This window comes from Biomphalaria glabrata, chromosome 13, assembly GCF_947242115.1.
Source record: "Biomphalaria glabrata chromosome 13, xgBioGlab47.1, whole genome shotgun sequence".
NCBI lineage: Eukaryota > Metazoa > Mollusca > Gastropoda > Planorbidae > Biomphalaria > Biomphalaria glabrata.
In genome coordinates this window covers 5,198,672-5,218,724 of record NC_074723.1, presented here as the reverse complement: position 1 = coordinate 5,218,724, position 20,053 = coordinate 5,198,672, and the positions used below count along the sequence as shown (strand labels likewise).

The window sequence follows — 20,053 nt, the reverse complement described above, 5'->3', positions numbered from 1 at the left end:
AGACAGAGAGACAGACATAATTAAGCTTTGTAAAAACAGTCACCGGTGAATTGACTTGATAGTGCTCAAATGCACTAGATACTTAAGTAGAGTTAAATAATTGTCAATTATCATTCGTCAATCGGAACAATTATAAAATAATTAAAAAAAAAAAAAAACTTTTCATAAGTATATTTAACAATGATTTAACTAATTAATACTGGGGAGCTTAAAAAATGGATTAAATATTCAAATCTGTTGTGTCCAATGTTATGACAATGATGCAAATATAGTCGCCGACTCGGCGTTAACAGTGGAGTTGAAGCTTATATATTGTGGATAAGTCCTGGATAAGTCCTAAGTTTAATAGTATTTCAAAAGATGAAATAGGCCTACTCCCAGTGGCGTAGCTATGGTGTGTGTGGGGGGATTCGACAATTCTCCCGGGCACCCACTTGAAAGGGGGGGGGCAAATGAGTGTTTTTTTACATTAAATATTACGCAAAATGTAGTGCTCCCAAAGAGATCAACCCCCCGGGCCCCCAAATAATGGAAAATTCATAGCTACGCCCCTGAATAATTCTATAAATCAGCTAGAATAGTAACTTTCAACCTTTCGAATCATATGAAGAATTAGGCATACAAACCCTGATCCCTTATTAAGCCATTGTCATTTAAAAAGTTAATCAGCTACATAATAGCAAAAGAAATAGCGGCTTTTCCCCTTACGGGGGCCTCTAATAAATTGAATGAAATTTACCCCACAATCTCATTGTTGATCGAATTATATTTAATATAATCTATCGTCATTCACAGCCTACGCTAAAAGGAGCTTTGTTATGTAAAATGTTGTTTGTTTTTAACATGTTTCGGGTGTTTCTTCAGAGTTGAAGATAATCTACTTCCTATTCCAAACCTCCCACAGGACGACGGGGGATGGTAGCTGGCAGGGTAAGAATCTTGTATTTATATTGTAGTTATCAAGTAACATCTGAATATTAACCCAGCAAAGTGACATTATTATCAATGTTAAAAAGTTTAAATATTGTATGTTAAAGACTTCGTATCTTCTTCTGTTAAGGACATCTTAAAATGTCTACCTTTTTCGCGACAATATCGATTCAAAACTTTTTGAAGATAACATTTCAAAACTTCTCCGCTTGCTTGAGTCTTCTTGAATGGTCAGAATGGTCAGAATTCTCGTCAGTGTTTAAAGTTCCCGGCAAGGCTTCTTACTTACTACGAAGATTATCTTAAGACCAACGTGTGTTATATCTACCTCGAATATCCTTAGCATAAAAATTTTGGCCAATGCTGCCTCATTCTTTATTAGACTTACTTTTAGCAACTTTTTTCTTTAACTAGGATGAATAGTGCATTCAGATTCCAAGTAAATAATTCCTTATCAGAACGTCCCTCTCCGTTATACTTTAACATTGACATGGGAAGAAAAATGCTTCGTAGACGCCAGAAAAAGAATTTATTAATCTCAGAACGCAGAAAAACGCTTGTGTCTTGACTGGCACAATAAGCTCACTAGACGTTGGTCTATAACTGTCTGTTTCGTTTGTTCTAACAGTTTGCTGTTCGTTGTCTTCATCGGTATCTTAGTACCCAGAGATGTCTTCTTTGAAACTCTTGTTTTAAAAGGGTTGATTTTGTCTGTAGGTTTTTTCATCGTTTGTCTTTATGATGTAAAATCTGGGTGATGAATGTTTTTTTTTAACGACAACTGCTTTCTTCCATGTTTGTCCTATACGAACTCTCACTTTCTCTCCGACAAAGTAATTTTTAGGTAATCTTGCATGAGCATAGTATTTCCCTTTGCTTCTCATCTGTCGTTCTTTGAGTAATGTCTCTGCATTTTCAGCTACCGATGGTTTCAATAGTTTGGGATCAGTTGGAAAGATGTCACTGAGTCTTCGACTCATCAGCAGTTGTGGTGGTGAATACAGCAATTCGCTTACCGGAGTATTTCTATACTCTTTGTTCTCCTGTTGTTTTATTTCAGGATATTTGAGAAATAACAACTAGCAAGTAGTCATTGTTTCGCCATTCAAACAAATCTGTTGCAACCTTTTCCCAAGGTCTGTATGGTAGGCCTACAGCATGAGGTAACAATTTTTCCTTCACATTATTTCTTTTGAACGTTGGACATGTTGAGCATTTCGTTATTGTCGAAAAAAATATCCTTGGACAATCCTGTCCAAAACACACTATGTGACGACTATGTCTTGCCTTCAATCTGGTTTTCTCAAGGCCAAAATGATCTGTGAGCAACTTGTCGAGAATTTCATTTCTCACACTTGGAGGAATTATAATTCTGTTCTCATAAAACAATATTCCATTCTCTTCATGAATACTGTCCTTTAATGACTAGTGCACCTTTTACTGCTTCATGCATTTTGGCCATCCTTTTCTGACATAATTGATCAATAACTTCAGTTCAACATCAGATTCAGTTCTGCGACGAATTTCTTTTATCTTCTGATCACTTCCGGGAAACGTTTCTGTTGCGCTATGAAGTTTCATAACCATATCCTCATCTGGACTCGATTGCTCTGACCACGTACTAGTTTATCATCTTCATGCAATTGAAAACCTGATGCAGAAGTTGTTACTAGATTTTTCTGCATCAACTCTCGTGGAACTTCATTCTGCTTGACATCATGTACTTTGACATTTTCTTTTGCTTCAATTAGTTTCAAAGCAATAGATGTCTTCATACCTAAAACTGGGTTTATTTCTTTCCCACATATTAGCAAAAATTACTTGAAAGAACTTTTGAGAAACACTGTTCATTTGCCTCGCATGAAGTTGGGTGATTTTCACACTTCAGAATACAAAAATAATAAAGAAAAATAAAAGCGTACAAATGTGTTATAACTAGGTCTCTATGTGCATATATGTGTAAGTTTGAGAAGCACTGGGGCTAATGAAATTGAGTAGCAATTATACATACAATACTGAACCATAATCTTCAGATACAAAAACAAAATTTAATAAAATACTCAGAAAGACAGAAAGATAAAGGCACATTTCTCGTTCCATAAACTAGGACTAATTTGTACAAATGCTCTTTTATCCCTAGCATTATCAGAGCATGGAATGGGTTGCCTGAGCCAGCCAGAAAAACCAGTGACTTTGCAGAATTTAGGTCATCTTATCTTATATGATACAGACGTTACTTCAAAAAAGATGATGATTACGTCTAATGTGGTTAATATGCATAACTAAATGCATGACGCGTAGGACGTAATCATCTTCTTTTTTTATGTAACGTCTGTATTATATAAGATAAGATAAGAAGATCTATTACTTTCATTAAACAGTCGTAGCTAGAGTCTATAACTTGTAAAAAAAAAGTAGCTTATTGGAATCTATTTGTGTTGAAATGCCTTTTTGTAATGATAGTGTAACAATTGAAGGGAGGCAACTCTACGATATACATGTTTATTTTTTATTTACATGGGGACATGACACATACATAAAACATCTGCCTAAGGAACTATAGTTCCATGGTCTGCCTTGGGCCTTGAGAATAAGCATCTTTAGCTCTCTAGATTTGGGCGGCACTTCCTTCTTTTTCATGTCAACATCTTTCTCAATCTAGTCTCTAATAGTGCGCACCTTCTGCTTGGATGGCGCCTGGCGGTGTGCATGGCATGATTATAACAATATATAAGAGTCTAGATTTAGGCCTAACAGATCTACATGCAGACTCGAGTTTTGTCACACTCCACCTACAGGGGAGGGGGGGGGGCGGGTCACACGTCATTTTCATGATCAAAAGACCCAATGGTACCTTTTTGCTATTAGAAACAGATCTAGATCTAGAGCAGGTATATTATGATATAGTTCATAATTTATATTCTTCTAGATGATAGACGGGAACCATTTTTCTTGGTTGAGCCATTTAATTTTGTGGGGAACGAAATATCATTGAACCAGTTGTTTGTGAACCACTTATGGGGGAGGGGGGGGGGGGGGGGAGGAAAGCCAAATCTATTGTTTCGTTATAAAATGGATGCAATTATAGTTTTGTATTTACCTACATTGAAAACAAAATAGCAACTATCTGGCTAGGCGGCAACAATATTTTTTTCGAAAAGTTATTATGGTTAACTGAACAAATAATAGATCTAGATCTATAACTATAAAGATTAAATGTCTATAGAAACAAGACTAGATTGATCTAGATATCTACTATCTAGGAACACACGCTGGACGTAATCATCTTTTTTTATGTAACGTCTGTATTTCATATTAATCATAAATAAGGCTGGGCTGAGTGAGAGTGATAAGGCATAAGTAAGGCATCATAAGGCCGTCCGCGGCCCAGGTCCAGGTTAAAAAGTAAAATAAAGTTATTAATAATTATTTATTATTTAAATTAAATCTTTATAATTAATGTGTACCTCATAATTATAATCAAAGTTAACTTAATCACTATCACTAAGTCCTAAGTCACACAAGTGAAGACTGTCACTAGATCTAGAATCTAAGTCTTGATAAGTTGATTTATATTTAAATATTATTAATACAATTTAATATAATTATAATTATACATGAATTATGAATCTTACATATATTGTACAGTATATAAATAAAATCTTATTATATATTTACATAATTATTATATTAGATCTAGATCTCTAGAGCACTCTCCTTTATGGCAGTGAAAGCTGGTCGACATACATGTACCAAGAGCACAGATTGAATAGTTTCCACTTGCGCTGCCTGAGACGCATAATGGGCATCTCTTGGAGGGACCATGTCTCCAATCAGGAAGTTTTAAGATTGGCCAATATGAATAGCATGTATGCTCTCCTGACACAAAGAAGATTACGCTGGCTCGGACATGTCACCCGCATGCCAGATGGCAGAATCCCGAAAGATATCTTATATGCTGAGCTTGTGGAAGGAGTCAGACCCAAGGGCCGCCCAAGACTAACATATAGAGATGTCTGCAAGCGAGACATGAGAGCCTCAGGCATCAGCGAAAGTTTGTGGGAAAACATAGCCAAAGACCGGAGTGCATGGAGACAGACTGTGCGTGCTGGGACAACCCTTGCTGAGAACAAAAGAATTGAAGCGGCTTTAATCAAGAGGGATAAAAAGAAAGCTGCCCTGTCTGCTAGCCCTAAATCAGAGGCATACACATTTACGAATTGTGTCAAAGTCTGCCGTTCTAGAATTGGCTTGATTAGCCACACCAGATTCTGCCCCGTCTCAAGATTAAGCCAAAACCAGTGACTCATTTGGGTGCATCCATTGCCTTTCGAGACAAAAGGAGCCATACATACATATTAGATCTAGATCTATATATATAATTATAATCTAGATCTATATTATAGTTACGAGCCAACCCGTGGCGTAGAATACGCCGTTGGCTGTTATTTACTAATTTAGTGACAGGTGAACACTTCCTGAAAAACACAGTTGTCCAAATGGGGTGGGTGGTTGGGCGAGGTAGAGAATTATATTTACAGAGAAGATTACTTGTTTCCCCCCCCCCCCCCTCTTTTTTTTCTCTGAGTCGCCAAAGTTATGTGGGGTAACACTAGTCCGTCTTGCAGAAATAAAAGAGATATCTTTCCATGACTTTTTCATCGAGGGTTTGAGAGTCGATTCCATGTGTCTTGTCCTGCATGGTTGTCTACGAAAATTTGATTTGTGAAATTGTGAACATATAATATTTACAAAAGATTTTTACCAAATTATTAAATTTTTACTAACTTTACTATTTTAACTGTGAATAGACCTTGCTTTTAATGATTTAACTGTATGGAATTTAGCTCTGGTGATATGAAGGGAGAGTAATCCCTGAAGGATTATGGGTACGACATGGCCTAAATTGTGCCGATGTGCCAAAACTCAAACTCTTATAATATATATAGACATAATCTATAGTAGTATAGACTAAAGTAAGTTTAATAGACTTCAAATTAAATGTCAGTAGTCACAGTGTCAAAAAAGATATGTTAAAACTAATTCGTACAAGTGCTCCTTCTTCCCCTTGTGCCATTAGAGAATGGAATGGGTTACCTGAATCAGCGAGGAAAACCAACGACTTGTCGGAGTTTAAGTATTAACATGCATGACTAGACTGACACATGAAAATGATGAAATGGCTATAATGTAGATTTAATAAAGTATATATATTAGAATCTAGATATGTGACAAATAGTTTACCAATTGGTTTACCCAACAAACGGTTCACAGACAACTGGCTCACTACCAATTAGCTTATGGCAAATGGATTTACAGACAATGGGTTCACAGGATAATAAGATAAAAGATAATTTTTATTGGTCCAAACAAATGGAAATTTAGTTTGACTACAATTGACCACCTCAACTTAAATACTGTAACAATACCAATATAGAGATGCAAATACAAACAACATTCACACACGAAACACATACACAATCACAACCAGGGCTTTAGGAATTGGACTTCTTTGTGCTTCTCAGTGACGACAGATGATCTTGTAACATATTGTTAATAATAATATACTGTTATACTCCAATAATTTTCGAATACTGCTCGGCACAAGTTTGGGTTTAATCAGAGTTTGATTGTTTATCTAAAGCATGGGAATAGTATATATGTGGGAAAAATACAACTTTAAAAAAAATAACTTGCACTAGATATCCTTGTAATTAGCCACTTGAACAATGAAATGACCCTTTTTACTTTCCCCTTGTAATTTTACACTTATGTAGCCTTGTTTGCACCATCACTAATATTTTATGCTTATCATCCTTTAATCTGGTCCAGATGTTTATCTAATTGACATGTACCTATTCCATCATGACCGTAATAATTAGACTCTTGGTTGACTTGTAGTAAATATGAATAAAAATTTATTTCAAAATAACTTCAAAATTTTTTTTTTGTTAGGCATTACTGCATTCTCTTTGATTAGATGATCCATGGTAAGACTTCCCTTCCTATCACCTTTATAATCTTGCAGGAAGTTTGAGCAATGGAGTTTCTCTAAAGAATGTAACAATTTCAAATTGAGCTCTTTCTTTTAAAAATAATAATAGACAGTCTTTGTTTAAATTGCTTTTTTTATTTGTATTCTAGTTTTGCATAGAAGTTTCATCACATTGGAGAAATGGAGTCATCTCTAATAAATGATGATAACATTCTACTTGAGGAATTAGAGGTAAATCCTAATAATGGTTACTAAATCTTTGACATTTAGACATGACTTTCTGATATGAATGATTGAGTTACAATAATTTATTCCTAAAATCTTTTCTTTCAGCTCAAAAAGCAGGACCTTTATAAAGCTAATCAAAACATAGAGATCCTAACAAGAAATCTTCAGCACTTGGAGGAAGAGAACACAGAATTGAAAACTGAATTGGATGAATACATTAAAAGAGCTGGAAAACAGAATTGGAAAAATGACGAGATCGCTAAATTTGATGGAATAAATAGACAGAAGGTAAGGGAAATAATATCTGATTTTCCTTCTTATCTTAACTTATCTTATCTTAGAAATTACAGGTGTCCAAATAAAAAAGATAAAAAAAAGTCTTATGTGTATTCAGGTTTTAATCTCCTTAAGTATGTTAACCCTTAAAGTGCTGAACTGTTTTACAATGAGTGCATACACAATTCTGATGTTTAGAGGCTAAAATACCACATGCATTTTAAGGGTTAATTAGAGATTAAACTTTGCTAATTCATTGGCTTTCCTGGCTGATTCAAGCAACACATTACTTCCCTTACTTATGTCAGGTACCCATTAGAGTTGGTAGTTTTAGGGGTGTTCTCAAAATCCAAAAGTTCAAAATCATAGTTTTCACTGGGATTCAAACTTGAGATCTTTTGGTTTGAAACCCAAGCAGTTTACCACTCTGCCCCATTTGAAATGTGTGATGATCATTATTGACCTGTGTATATTTATTGCTATGCCTATAACAGATTACAGATCTGCAACATTGCCTGGAAGAAGCTCAAGCGTCGGAGAGACTTGCTGTGGAAGAAAAAAGGAATCTAGAAAAGAAGCTGAAGCAGTTCTTAGAGACTGCCTCTTCTTGTGCGCCTGCTGCGTCAGGACAAGATGATGAGATCATTCATGAGCTACACTCTAAGCTGTGCCTCCTGGAAGAAGAAAAGGTTTACATTTTGTAGCTTATTTTAGGATATGATGGCTGCTAGTTGTATACATTTAACTAATATTCTTGTGGTCTTATTACGAAAACAAACTACATCTCTCCTCTTTCCTTCCTTCAATGAAAGACTTTAACAATAAAGTAAATATTTATGGAGACATATTTACAATTATCATCACTTTCACATGAAAGGCTGGCAAAAGTTTTATTAAAAACCTTTCCCTTTCAACATATCAAAAGGACATAAGCTCACCACCTTAACTCTTTCTCTCCTAATTGACGATACCATTGTTGATTTGACCTCATCAAATTTAACTTTAATTTAACAAGTTTAATTTTGTAAACTTTATTTTGTGTTGTATAAAAAGAGCATGCATTCCCCTTTAATTCTTAATCAAATAAAACATTTTCTGATAACAAACGACAAAGCTATTGAAGCTTAATCATAACAGGTTAGTGAAATAGTGTTAAGAAATCCTTCGAAACGTGGATAAATTATTACGGAGAGAACGAGTTAAGTGTACAGCTGACAACCCTTGCAAACCACTTTTTTCATGAATCAACCCAACTGGCCCTCATCACATGGACATATTGGGGTACAACCTTCTGGCCACTTCACCTCTCAACACTTAATTGCTCATTCTTTTTTGTTTCTTCAAACTTACAGATGTCCTTGAAAGAAAAGTTAGTGGAAGCTGCATTAGAGCATCAACAAAATATTAATGAGCTAAATGGGCTGCGTCAAGAGTTGAAAGAGAAAGAAGAAGAGATTGACTGTTTAGAGAATCAGTTTACCTCTCAGTGTAATATTAATGAAGTAAGTTGATTTAGTTTACCTCTCTATGTAATATTAGTGAATAATATGATTGAGTATATACCTCTCAGTGTAATATTAATGAAGTAAGTTGATTCAGTTGATACCTGAATAGAAAAAAGTTTATTTATTTTTTAACTCTTTCTCACCCAATTGACGATGCTAACGTTGATTTGACTCCCATTAAACTAAATTGGTTTTTGGATTCATAAACTTAAATTTTTGTTATGTATAAAGAGCATGCATTCCCCTAAGTTGTGCCGATGTGCCAAAAACTCTTAACTCCTATAATTCAATACCAAATTTAACATTTTCTACAAACAAAATAGTTTTTGAAGTTTATTCATAACAGGATAGTGAAATACAAATGAGCAGAACTAATATTACTATTGGAACGAGAAAAATAATTACGGACAGAAAGAGTTCAAGTACTCATTAAGTTCGGCCTTCTTAGAAAATACCTTAAAATGAAAAACATATTATTTACTCATGTCAAACCTTCCTAAGGAGGAACAAAGCATAGGTATTTAATTCTTAAGGGCTACTAGAATTCAAGAGACCAAAGCTTAGGTAAGTAAATCTTCTTTTGTGAACTGTTCCATTAAAGAATTCCCCCCCCCCCCCCCCCCCCCCCCAAACCCAAAAAAAGAAAAAGAAAAAAAAAGTTTTAGTTCAAAACAATAAACATGTACCAGCTATTTCAATGCAAAGTGACCCTGTAACTAATGAGAAAAAGATAGTGTATGTAAGGGATGATGACCAAATTGTGGAAAGGTGTGTCCCTATCAAACTGTTCCTTAGGTAGAACAAATGCGAAAGGCATCTAGAATTGACTGGCCAAAATTAAATTGATGTGAGAACTGTTCTTGCTGGCATATCATTGAAGGTTGAACAAAAAAATGAATTCCAAATAACATAAACCAACTATTTCATTGTAGCCAAGCATGATGTTTGTGTTAATATTTAAAAAAAAAACACAATACCATTTTATATGGAAGATTATTTTAATAGGGTATAAATGATGTTTGTGTTAATATTTTAAAAAACACAATACCATTTTATCTAAAAGATTTTTTATAGGGTATACAAGTTTTGGTAATTTCTGTTTCTGCCTCACTATGTGACGAACAACTAATACAGTCCAACCTTGTTTAATGGAAAATTATATTTTTTTTTTAGCACTTACGAGATGAAAACATGGAACTAAAATCCAAATTGGAAGCTGATGTGCTGCAAGTTGGCACCAATAAGAAAGGGAACTCTTTATTTTCTGAGGTATTTTATAACTAACTTCTTTAGAATGCTTAAAGTGAAAATATTTATGACATGAATTTGTTTCAAACTACTGCCTTTATGCTACACGCTGTACCATGGGGTAGTGCAGAATTTCTACACCGACACGTAATACAGAACATGTGATGACCAAGTGATGACATTTTCAAAGATTTTACCCTGCACGTATATTTAAAACTTTAAATTTGTTATAGTCTAATCAGACAATTTTGGATCACATATTTGCCAACAATACAGCCTTCAAATGTAGTCTGTATATAGTCTAATCAGACAATTTTGGATCACATATTTGCCAACAATACAGCCTTCAAATGTGGTCTGTATTTTTTAGCCATGGTGTACATCAAGGCTATGAATATTCAGTTTCCTCAGTATTTGTTTCTTTAGCCTTCTCTTCTAAGCTGTTCTTAGCAAGCGTATTCTTCCCCTTGTGTGTGTGCAAAACTACTTGAGTCTTTTACAATATCAAATAAAGATTTAAACCTTCACACTAAATCACATTCTCTATATACACACTTAGACTTAGATCCTCCTGCGCCGTTTGGCGCATTGAGCAGCAAGCTGTTGCCACAAAGATCTGCTTTGTGTTCCTCTATGAAAGTGTGGCGCTAAGTTGTATGAGAATATCCCTTTTGCGCTTTCCTTGTATTGGCCTCCATGTCATATGAAATTCTTTCTGTCTGTGGACATGTCCCACAAACCTCATGCGACGCTCAGTCACAACCCTTTACACTTAAGATAAATTAAGTTTCCAAAGCTTTGATAATAATGAAGTTTCTACAACTATGAAGTTTATGTTGTTAAAATAAGTAGGATGTTTCTGATGTTAATTTAACATTGATCTGATCCTCCGACCAGGTAGATGATAGAAGAGTTATAGCTGAGACCAAAATTGTCAAACTTGAGTCCTTTTTGAAAAAATTGGAAGAGCAACTGACTAAGGAACAAAAAGAGAACAAAAGGCTAAAAGTAAGTGTCCCCACCCCTGCAAAGCATTATTTGACCCAGTTACTCATCACGATGTACATGTTTTATCAGTTATATTCTATGTCCTGGAATTGTGGCTCAAAGAAATATTATGTTTTGTGAACTGGTAAAATGTAATGATTTGATAAACTCCAAGCATGAGATGGTGTTAAGCAAAGTACAACTTTATATACTGGTACTCTCAAAAAGTTCCCCTTTCAGACCTTGTGGTCTGTAGGGAAGATGATGTAAAGGTGTTTTTGTGGCCTACAGTTTATGAGGGTGTCATGTGGCTAGCACAATGGCCAACCACCTTTACTTTTCCCTAACTAATGTCAGGTACCCATTAGAGCTGGGTGGACTCAGAGGCGCCCAGAGATCCCGAAATAAAAAATCCCAGGATCCCTGGTTTGGAAGTTAAGGGCTTTATCACTCTGCCAATGCACCTCTGTACTTTCAAAGAATGAAGCTCAATTTTGTCATATTTCTCTTCTAGCGAATATATTTAATTTCTTTTTTTTTTTACAAATACTGGATCAAAATACCAGATCCCTGTGTCTGTATATTTAGATCTTTATAACATTGAGCTTAACAGTCAGTACACTTACATCTGTGTACCTGTGCCATGTGTCAGTACTAAAATATCTAACATTGATAAAGACTTATGAAAAAGTGGTATAACTATCAATAGTATAATAGAGTGGCTGCATATAACACATTAAATAACATAGCTTAATAAAGTAACAAGGTAGATACATGTAATGTAACAAATTAATACATTAAATGACTGCTTATACTGTAATAATTAAATGAACTTTTTTTTTTTTTTGCTTTGCTATACTTTGAAATAAAACAGAAAAGGTCCTAAAGGTTAAATGCTAATATAACTCATTGCAACACTATTTAACACTGAGTTTTGAAAGTTAGTTTCTTACAAGAAAATAATTCCTCTTCAATGCTTCCAATTTGTTTCACAAATATTTCTTTCTTTCTAGCAACAAATTCTTTTATTAAGGCAAACAGCCAGCACTGGGTACTCTGAGGACAGTGTCAAAGGTTTCATGGCAGAACTAGCAGAAAGTAAACGAAAGATTATTCAGTTGACAGAAACATTGCAGAAGAAAGAACTAGTGCGAGTAAGTACACAGAATCATTTTCTATCTTCTTTTTTTAATATCTCTACAAGTAAGTACACAGAATCATTTTCTATCTTCTTTTTTTAATATCTCTACAAGTAAGTACACAGAATCATTTTCTATCTTCTTTTTTTAATATCTCTACAAGTAAGTACACAGAATCATTTTCTATCTTCTTTTTTTAATATCTCTACAAGTAAGTACACAGAATCATTTTCTATCTTCTTTTTTTAATATCTCTACAAGTAAGTACACAGAATCATTTTCTATCTTCTTTTTTTAATATCTCTACAAGTAAGTACACAGAATCATTTTCTATCTTCTTTTTTTAATATCTCTACAAGTAAGTACACAGAATCATTTTCTATCTTCTTTTTTTAATATCTCTACAAGTAAGTACACAGAATCATTTTCTATCTTCTTTTTTTAATATCTCTACAAGTAAGTACACAGAATCATTTTCTAATTTCTTTTTTTAATATCTCTACAAGTAAGTACACAGAATCATTTTCTATCTTCTTTTTTTAATATCTCTACAAGTAAGTACACAGAATCATTTTCTAATTTCTTTTTTTAATATCTCTACAAGTAAGTACACAGAATCATTTTCTAATTTCTTTTTTTAATATCTCTACAAGTAAGTACACAGAATCATTTTCTATCTTCTTTTTTTAATATCTCTACAAGTAAGTACACAGAATCATTTTCTATCTTCTTTTTTTAATACCTCTACAAGTAAGTACACAGAATCATTTTCTATCTTCTTTTTTTAATACCTCTACAAGTAAGTACACAGAATCATTTTCTATCTTCTTTTTTTAATATCATCTCATGTGATGGTATCCAAGAAATTATTTATTTATTGTGTTTTTTTTTTTAAGTTTTTTTTTTCAATTGATCTGTTACAAATAAAATTGTTTACTTGAATGACTCATGTTAAGATATGCTAGTTTAGGGTTAAGGAAGTTGACACATAAAAAGGAAGATTCATTTTGTTTTGTGTATTTCAGTTTAGGTTTTATATAGCGACAATATTGGCATAATAAAAATAAAGACTAGAATTAAATATGACATCTGATCTCAACAGATAAGGCCTTCACTCCGAATAAAACCTAAAGTACAGGCTATTGTTTAGATCAAGTTAAGAGTTCATTAATGAATATCATTTTAAGCAAATCATATTGTGGAGTAATTTGTGGCCATTGCAGTGACTTTAAGGTCTTAGACATGGCTCCATTCTCGATTTAAATCTCAGCTGGGTGCAGTAATCTCCACCAGCAATTAAGTCCAGAATGTTCAGAATGTAGCTCTCTCAACTAGAATATAGGGACAAAACTGTCTAAATGAGATATTATTTTACTTAGACTTTTTATTCAAATACTTTGTGTTACTTTTTATTAACTATTTCCTGTTTGTGCTCAGCATGAACCAAGAGAGTTTCGGTTGCCTTCATTGGACAGTACAAGTGACAGTGACAAGTTGTATATCAAGTATTTACAAGACATCATTCAGGACAATAAGTAAGTCACTGAATACACTTTGCAATAAGTTGTATATCAAGACATCATTCAGGACAATAATTCATTGAATACACTTTGCAATATCACCTTTTTGGTAGATTCATTTTGGGGTGTGACCAAAGACCATTATAAAAAATTCATGTAAGAGTCCAGTGCATTTCATGCATGAGAATGGTATCTAAATGCTAACAGCAGGGAAAAAACAACAACTTAAGTCTAGCTAAATTATGTCTAATCACCTGCTACTGGGTCTTAAAATGAAAAATTGGAATCCAACTCCATCTTTGAGTATGTAAAAAAAGAATGCTTATCTCATCTTGCTTCATATTCTGGAGTATTTCACTTTCACATTTATATAATGATCTTATTTTTATTTTTTAAACAATTTTATCGACTTATCTCCATCTGTAGGAAAGAATTGGACTTAAAACTTCAGGAGCTCCAACAAAAAGACTTACAGCTGAGGAGAAGTGAATTGCTTATAGCTGAGGTCAAAATGGAGAAGACAAGTCTGGTCCATGAGAGAGATAAATTGAAGTCAATGAATGCTCATTTAAATGTCAGCTTGCAGGAACTGCAGAGGAAACATGAACCAGGTGAGATACAAGCAACTGAGAGCGGTTCTGTTTCATTTTTTCCAAATGTTTTTGTTACTTTGATTTATATTAGTCTGAGAGTATTGGTAGTCGGTATGGTTAGTCTCATTGTGCAGTTAATTTCTTTATGTAAAATTATTTTACATCTCTCGTCCATCCATCCATCCCAGTGGCGCTACAGCCCATGGAGGGCTCTGGCCTGCTTTAACACATCCTTCCATTCAGATTTCTCCTGGGCCTTTCGTCTCCATGCCCTGACCCCAAACTGCTTTAGATCTGCTTCTACATCATCAATCCATCGCATTCGGGGTCTGCCTTTGGGTCGCCTGCCGTTTGTTTTTTGCCTGTGTACGATTTTCACTCCTCTGTTATCTGACATTCTTTCAAGGTGACCTGCCCAACGTAGTCTGTTCTTTTTTATTTCCGTCACTATTGGTGGGTCTTCATACAATTGATATATCTCATGGTTAGTGCGTGTCCTCCACCCTGTTTCATCCTGTATGGCACCATAGATTTTCCTAAGAATTTTCCTTTCCAAGTATTAAGTAAATTTTCAGATGTCTTAGTCAGTGTCCAGGTCTCACTACCATACATTGCTGCTGGTCTTATTATGTTTTTTTACATCTCTCGTATTTACTATTAACTTTTGTTAATGTAAACTTAATTTTATGCTGTTGTTGAATTTTATTGAAAATGAACTTCAGCATTATATTTTTCAACTTCCTGGACTCACCAACCCTTAACTTGAGGCATATTTTTAGATTAGAACCGACTTGGTCAATGATAATTCAAATTTTATCGGTCCAGCAACAGACTATATGTTGTATATGTCTACCAAAGCTAACATTTTGAAGCTAATAAAATATCGTGGGGTCTGATCACTTGTGTAACATGGTCGAAGCATGGTAGTCTAGTGAAAAGAAATTCCTAAAATTATGTGCTGCCTTCATATGATGGTTGGGTTTGGGTTAGCTGTTACTTACACTTTTATAACCAAACATTCTTTGCTATCATTTTCTCGTATTTGGATTTCTTCTAGCTTGAGTTTAAATCCCTCGTAGGAACTATTTAAGTTCTTTAATTTTTTCACAAAATCTTGCTATAGCTGATGTATGTACATTTTTAGGTTTAATGGTTAAGCCAGTCATGTGTTCAAGCCTTTGTGAAGGCACCAGGTTTCAATTCAATTTCAAGTTTAAAACTACAAATAAAAACTGAGTAAAAACAATTCTAAGTCATCAGTTGGGGACAGTAAAAGTAGCTTTGTTGATTCTTTGCCTAGAGTTGAAAGCTTAACATGCTAGCTCTTGAATGGACTAACCCTTATTGTCTTAGAAAGATATGAAGTTCCCCTAGCAATCTATGGGACAGATAATGTAAAGGTCATCTGTTTCTGTGGATGACAGTTAATGAGGGTGTTATGTGGCCAGCACAACAACCAACTAATATTAGGTGCACTCAAGAGGCACCCTAAACATCCCAAAATTAAAAATCCCAGTCTTCACCAGGATTAAAACCCAGGGCGAACCAATTCGGAAGCCATCTTCGGAAGCCTAGCAATCTATGAGACAAATAATGTAAGGGTCATCTGTTTCTGTGGCCCACATTTAATGAGGGTGTCATGTTGCCAGCACAATGTAATGAAATAACTCTACAAGAATACCAATATCATTAGGCTACAATAAACAGTGAACGAGCACAAACACATCTCACATAAAATTGTTAAAGTACTATGAACACACACACTGGACATGACCTTCTGACACGCTGGACACATGCAGAAAATAAACAATGTTACACTACACGCAACAACCAACCACCTTTACTTTTCCCCAACTATCAGGTGGACACAGAGCCACCCAAAACATCCCAAAATTAAAAATCCCAGTTCGGAATCCAAGCGCTTTACCACTCAGCCACCTCGCCTTCAGAAACATATGAGCTATGTCTAAAAGGTGTTTGTTTGTTTTTTCTTTACAGAATTGTTTAACCCTCCTTCTTTGGACAAAGTGAAAATTATTCAAGAGGAACCCAAAATGCTGAGTATATGTAACAGTATGGACAACATGGGGAGTAACTTTCAGAAAACTGGAATCTTGAAAGACATTGACCTTTGTAAGGGAGAAAACAAAGAAAATGTAAAAGACCATGAACCTGGGAAAAGTTTTCCTGATGTAAACAAGAGTTCTCTTTCTTGTGCTCCCATCAATCCCAGTTTGCCCCACACACAACCGAATGTGAAATTTAAGACTGTTACTTATCAAGAAGTGGAGGCGCCATCTGAATGCAAACAGCAATAAATGATTGATCGAATATTTTATTTATTAAATGTTTGGTTTTTTGCAATGAATATATTATTAAAACAGACGATAAAGCCCAAAATGTTTTGATTTATTTGTGATTGTAGCACAGCTGAAATTGTCAGTGTCCCTAAACGGGAACATTATTTTTAGCTTCTTTCCCAGTCATTTTCAAGATTAGATCCAAGTAGTCTGTAGATCAGATGGTAGTTTTGATTTTTGTTGTATGTAAATTTAAAACAAAATATATTGAACTAACTTGCAAAGTACCAAGTAACAATAGAATTACAATAATATATAGCACCATACAAATTATTTACTTATCCCTTTTCATTTGTAGATACTGTAGTGTATAAGGGATCTTTCTTCCCTAGGGCATTTATAATATGCAGCAGGTTGCCTGGATCAGTCAGAAATGCAATGGCTTAGCTGAGTTCAATTCTCTTATTAATATGCACTACTAGATACATGGATACACATAGAACATACCGTAATTATCTTCTGTTTGATCTGTAATTTTTTTAAGATACTATCACTGGCTTTTTGCTTTCTCTCTGGAATGAACTCATGCTAGTGTTGTTTACTAGTTTAGCTGCTTAGTTGTCAACAACAGTCTTATTGAAATTTGGTCTGTATTTTTAACCTTGGGCTATATCACTGCTTCATCATCATCATTCCTTTGAGTTCCTCGTGGAACATAGGGCCTCAGCAAAAACACGCTATTCTCCACGGTCTCTTGCTAGTTTTTTGATGGCTTACCAGCTCCTTCTGGTCCTCTCGGCTTCTTCTAGTACACTGTCGCCATGTTCTTTTTGGTCTACCTCTACGTCTTGTTCCCTGGGGGTTCCACTCAAAGGCCTGCCTAGCTCTGTTGTTGGTATCTTTTCTAAGGGTATGACCAATCCATCTCCACTTCCTCTCTAAGATCTGCAATATATTTTTCTGCCCACTCATTTCCCAAAGTTTGGTGTTTTCTACTTTGTCATACGAGTGAATTTTTAGGATATTCCTCAGGCATCTGTTGATGGTCTGTACTTTTGTTGTTGTTGCTTCTGTTGTTATCCATGTTTCAGAAATATCACTGCTTAGTGATCTATTTAGTGTTGCCTTTACTGACCTGTCCACTCTTGTGTGAATATTGTGACACTATTAGTGGTATGTGCTTGGGACTGGGGTGTTGTCTTTATTGACCTGTCCATTCTTGTGGGAATATTGTGACACTATTAGTGGTATGTGCTTGGGACTGGGGTGTTGTCTTTATTGACCTGTCCATTCTTGTGTGAATATTGTGACACTATTAGTGGTATGTGCTTGGGACTGGGGTGTTGTCTTTATTGACCTGTCCATTCTTGTGGGAATATTGTGACACTATTAGTGGTATGTGCTTGGGACTGGGGTGTTGTCTTTATTGACCTGTCCATTCTTGTGGGAATATTGTGACACTATTAGTGGTATGTGCTTTGGACTGGGGTGTTGTCTTTATTGACCTGTCCATTCTTGTGGGAATATTGTGACACTATTAGTGGTATGTGCTTTGGACTGGCAACTGCAGGAGGCTTGGCCTAAAAAATGTATGAATGTTGTGAAAACAGTGACATCACTACTACAGAGAAATCGTCTAGCTCTTACTAGAAAAGTAGCTCAGGAGTGAAAAAGTGTACAAGTGCTTGTCAGGAATAATATAAAGCAGGTTAGAACAATCTCCAGGCAAGTGGATATTTCCACATCAGTTACTAAAAATATGAAAAGGAATTTCAGCTTCAATTTGATCTTGTTTAAATTAATTCTACAATATTGGATACCGCTATTTGTAGGGAGACATTACAGTGATTATTACACAGTATCAACTAATTAACACTTCAGTTATTGTTTCATAATGTGTCATTTCATTTCACCACGGATCCAGACTGTACTCAAATGTGGATTGATGAGTAACTAGACCAAGAATCTGTTTTGTGATGGCTCTCATCCAATCGCTTTATGTCCAATATATGCTTTGCTTTCACCTGCTACCAGCCACAAACTTTTCTACTGTTAATTCTTTTATGCTGTTTCAAGACATTGTCCAAACTGTATTGGTACTGCTTTTCAGTTTTGGAGAGCTTTTTTTTTTTTTTAACTATAAGCCTGCAAAAGTGAGGCATCAGTTTTTTTTGTTTTTTTTTTAAAAACAAACTTGGTGGAAAAACTTAAAACCTGAATCACAAAAATTTCTGATTTGATGAATTAGAAGAATAGAAATGTCTGTGGTTTAGTTCTTAAAGAGGCATATATTATAACACTAATTACACTGAGCTCTATCAATGATAAATTAGTACATATACTTGGGAAAAACTTAAAGGTCATAAATATCTTTTGTTAACATTTGAACCGGAAAGCTTGACATTAGGTTTAATTTATTTGTTTTGCAAAATAAGCTTGTCCCACCCAAACCTAAAAGAGCCAGCCACTGCATATACCTATTATAAACTCTTTTGTGTGACATGAGTTTCAATGTATTGTGATGCTAATGAGTTATTGCCTTAATTTTTATTCAAATGAAACTTTTCTAAACTTTGCAACTTGCTGTTCTCTTGGAGAAGGTAGAATCTCTCACCTACATGCAGGGCTGGTCCTACAGATTGCAGGGCCCTATGCGAAACGGATTGGGCATTCAGATCTGCCTTTTAGAGTTACTATTGACTAACAAAATATTGCTTTTGATTTTTTAAAGAGATTGAGATAGATTTATCTATATTTACATGCCACTGACTATTACAGTAAATAAAGTATTGGAACTTCTTGTTTTGGTTAAAATTCCCCTTGTTATTTTTATTAAATGAAAGCTGACATTACCTTTTTTTTAATTGCGAGTAAGATTGGCATTTTCCATCTTGAATAGCACCCCAAAATGACAATTTTGTCTATTTTTTAAGACTTTTTTATGAGTTTTCAGGATATTTTAATAATTTCAGGAGATATCCAGGAGCCCCTGGAAAATCAGGAGGCAGCGGAAACCCTGTAATAAGTTAAAATGGTTTAATTTAATAGTTTACAACTAGTGTTAGTGCGGGGCCTATGAAAGTGCGGGGCCCACATAGGTTGCAGTGCCCTAAGGCCGGCCTGCATCATAGATGTAACAGATGCTGACATCAAAGCAAGGGTTGCCTTCATACATCTCAAAAGAAATATTAGAAAACAGAAATTTCCTTGACAACAAATATTTATCCTTAACTCAAATCTTAAGGCCATTTTGCTATATGGAGCTAAGAGCTAGAGAACAACTAAAACTAACAGAAAAGTGCAAACTTTCATTAACAATGATCTTTTGCAAA

General features: G+C 34.7%; 1 protein-coding gene across 5 annotated transcripts; it reads left to right on the top strand.

Moving 5' to 3' along the window:
* The first annotated feature begins 881 nt into the window (after positions 1 to 881).
* Positions 882 to 16,923, top strand: LOC106075068 (protein Spindly-like). Of its 5 annotated transcripts, none has more exons than XM_056009020.1 (11): positions 882 to 930; positions 7,075 to 7,156; positions 7,259 to 7,441; positions 7,924 to 8,118; positions 8,782 to 8,931; positions 10,108 to 10,203; positions 11,080 to 11,190; positions 12,183 to 12,323; positions 13,746 to 13,843; positions 14,255 to 14,439; positions 16,420 to 16,923. In XM_056009020.1, exons 2-11 carry the CDS (start codon positions 7,106 to 7,108, stop codon positions 16,737 to 16,739), a joined length of 1,530 nt encoding a protein of 509 aa, XP_055864995.1. In that variant the 5' UTR covers positions 882 to 930; positions 7,075 to 7,105; the 3' UTR covers positions 16,740 to 16,923. The 5 variants fall into 5 exon arrangements, with proteins under 5 accessions (XP_055864995.1, XP_055864994.1, XP_055864993.1 ...); XM_056009019.1 differs by lacking the exon at positions 882 to 930 and adding an exon at positions 3,763 to 3,821; XM_056009018.1 differs by lacking the exon at positions 882 to 930 and adding an exon at positions 4,041 to 4,226.
* The last annotated feature ends 3,130 nt before the right edge of the window (positions 16,924 to 20,053 follow it).

What these genes read in the sequence shown, in the direction of transcription:
- LOC106075068 (XM_056009020.1), top strand. Translation starts at nt 7,106, where the DNA reads ATGGAGTCATCTCTAATAAATGATGATAACATTCTACTTGAGGAATTA. An exon ending in GACATCATTCAGGACAATAA is followed by an intron (nt 13,844 to 14,254) that starts GTAAGTCACTGA and finishes CTCCATCTGTAG; the next exon opens with GAAAGAATTGGACTTAAAAC. An exon ending in GCAGAGGAAACATGAACCAG is followed by an intron (nt 14,440 to 16,419) that starts GTGAGATACAAG and finishes TTTTCTTTACAG; the next exon opens with AATTGTTTAACCCTCCTTCT.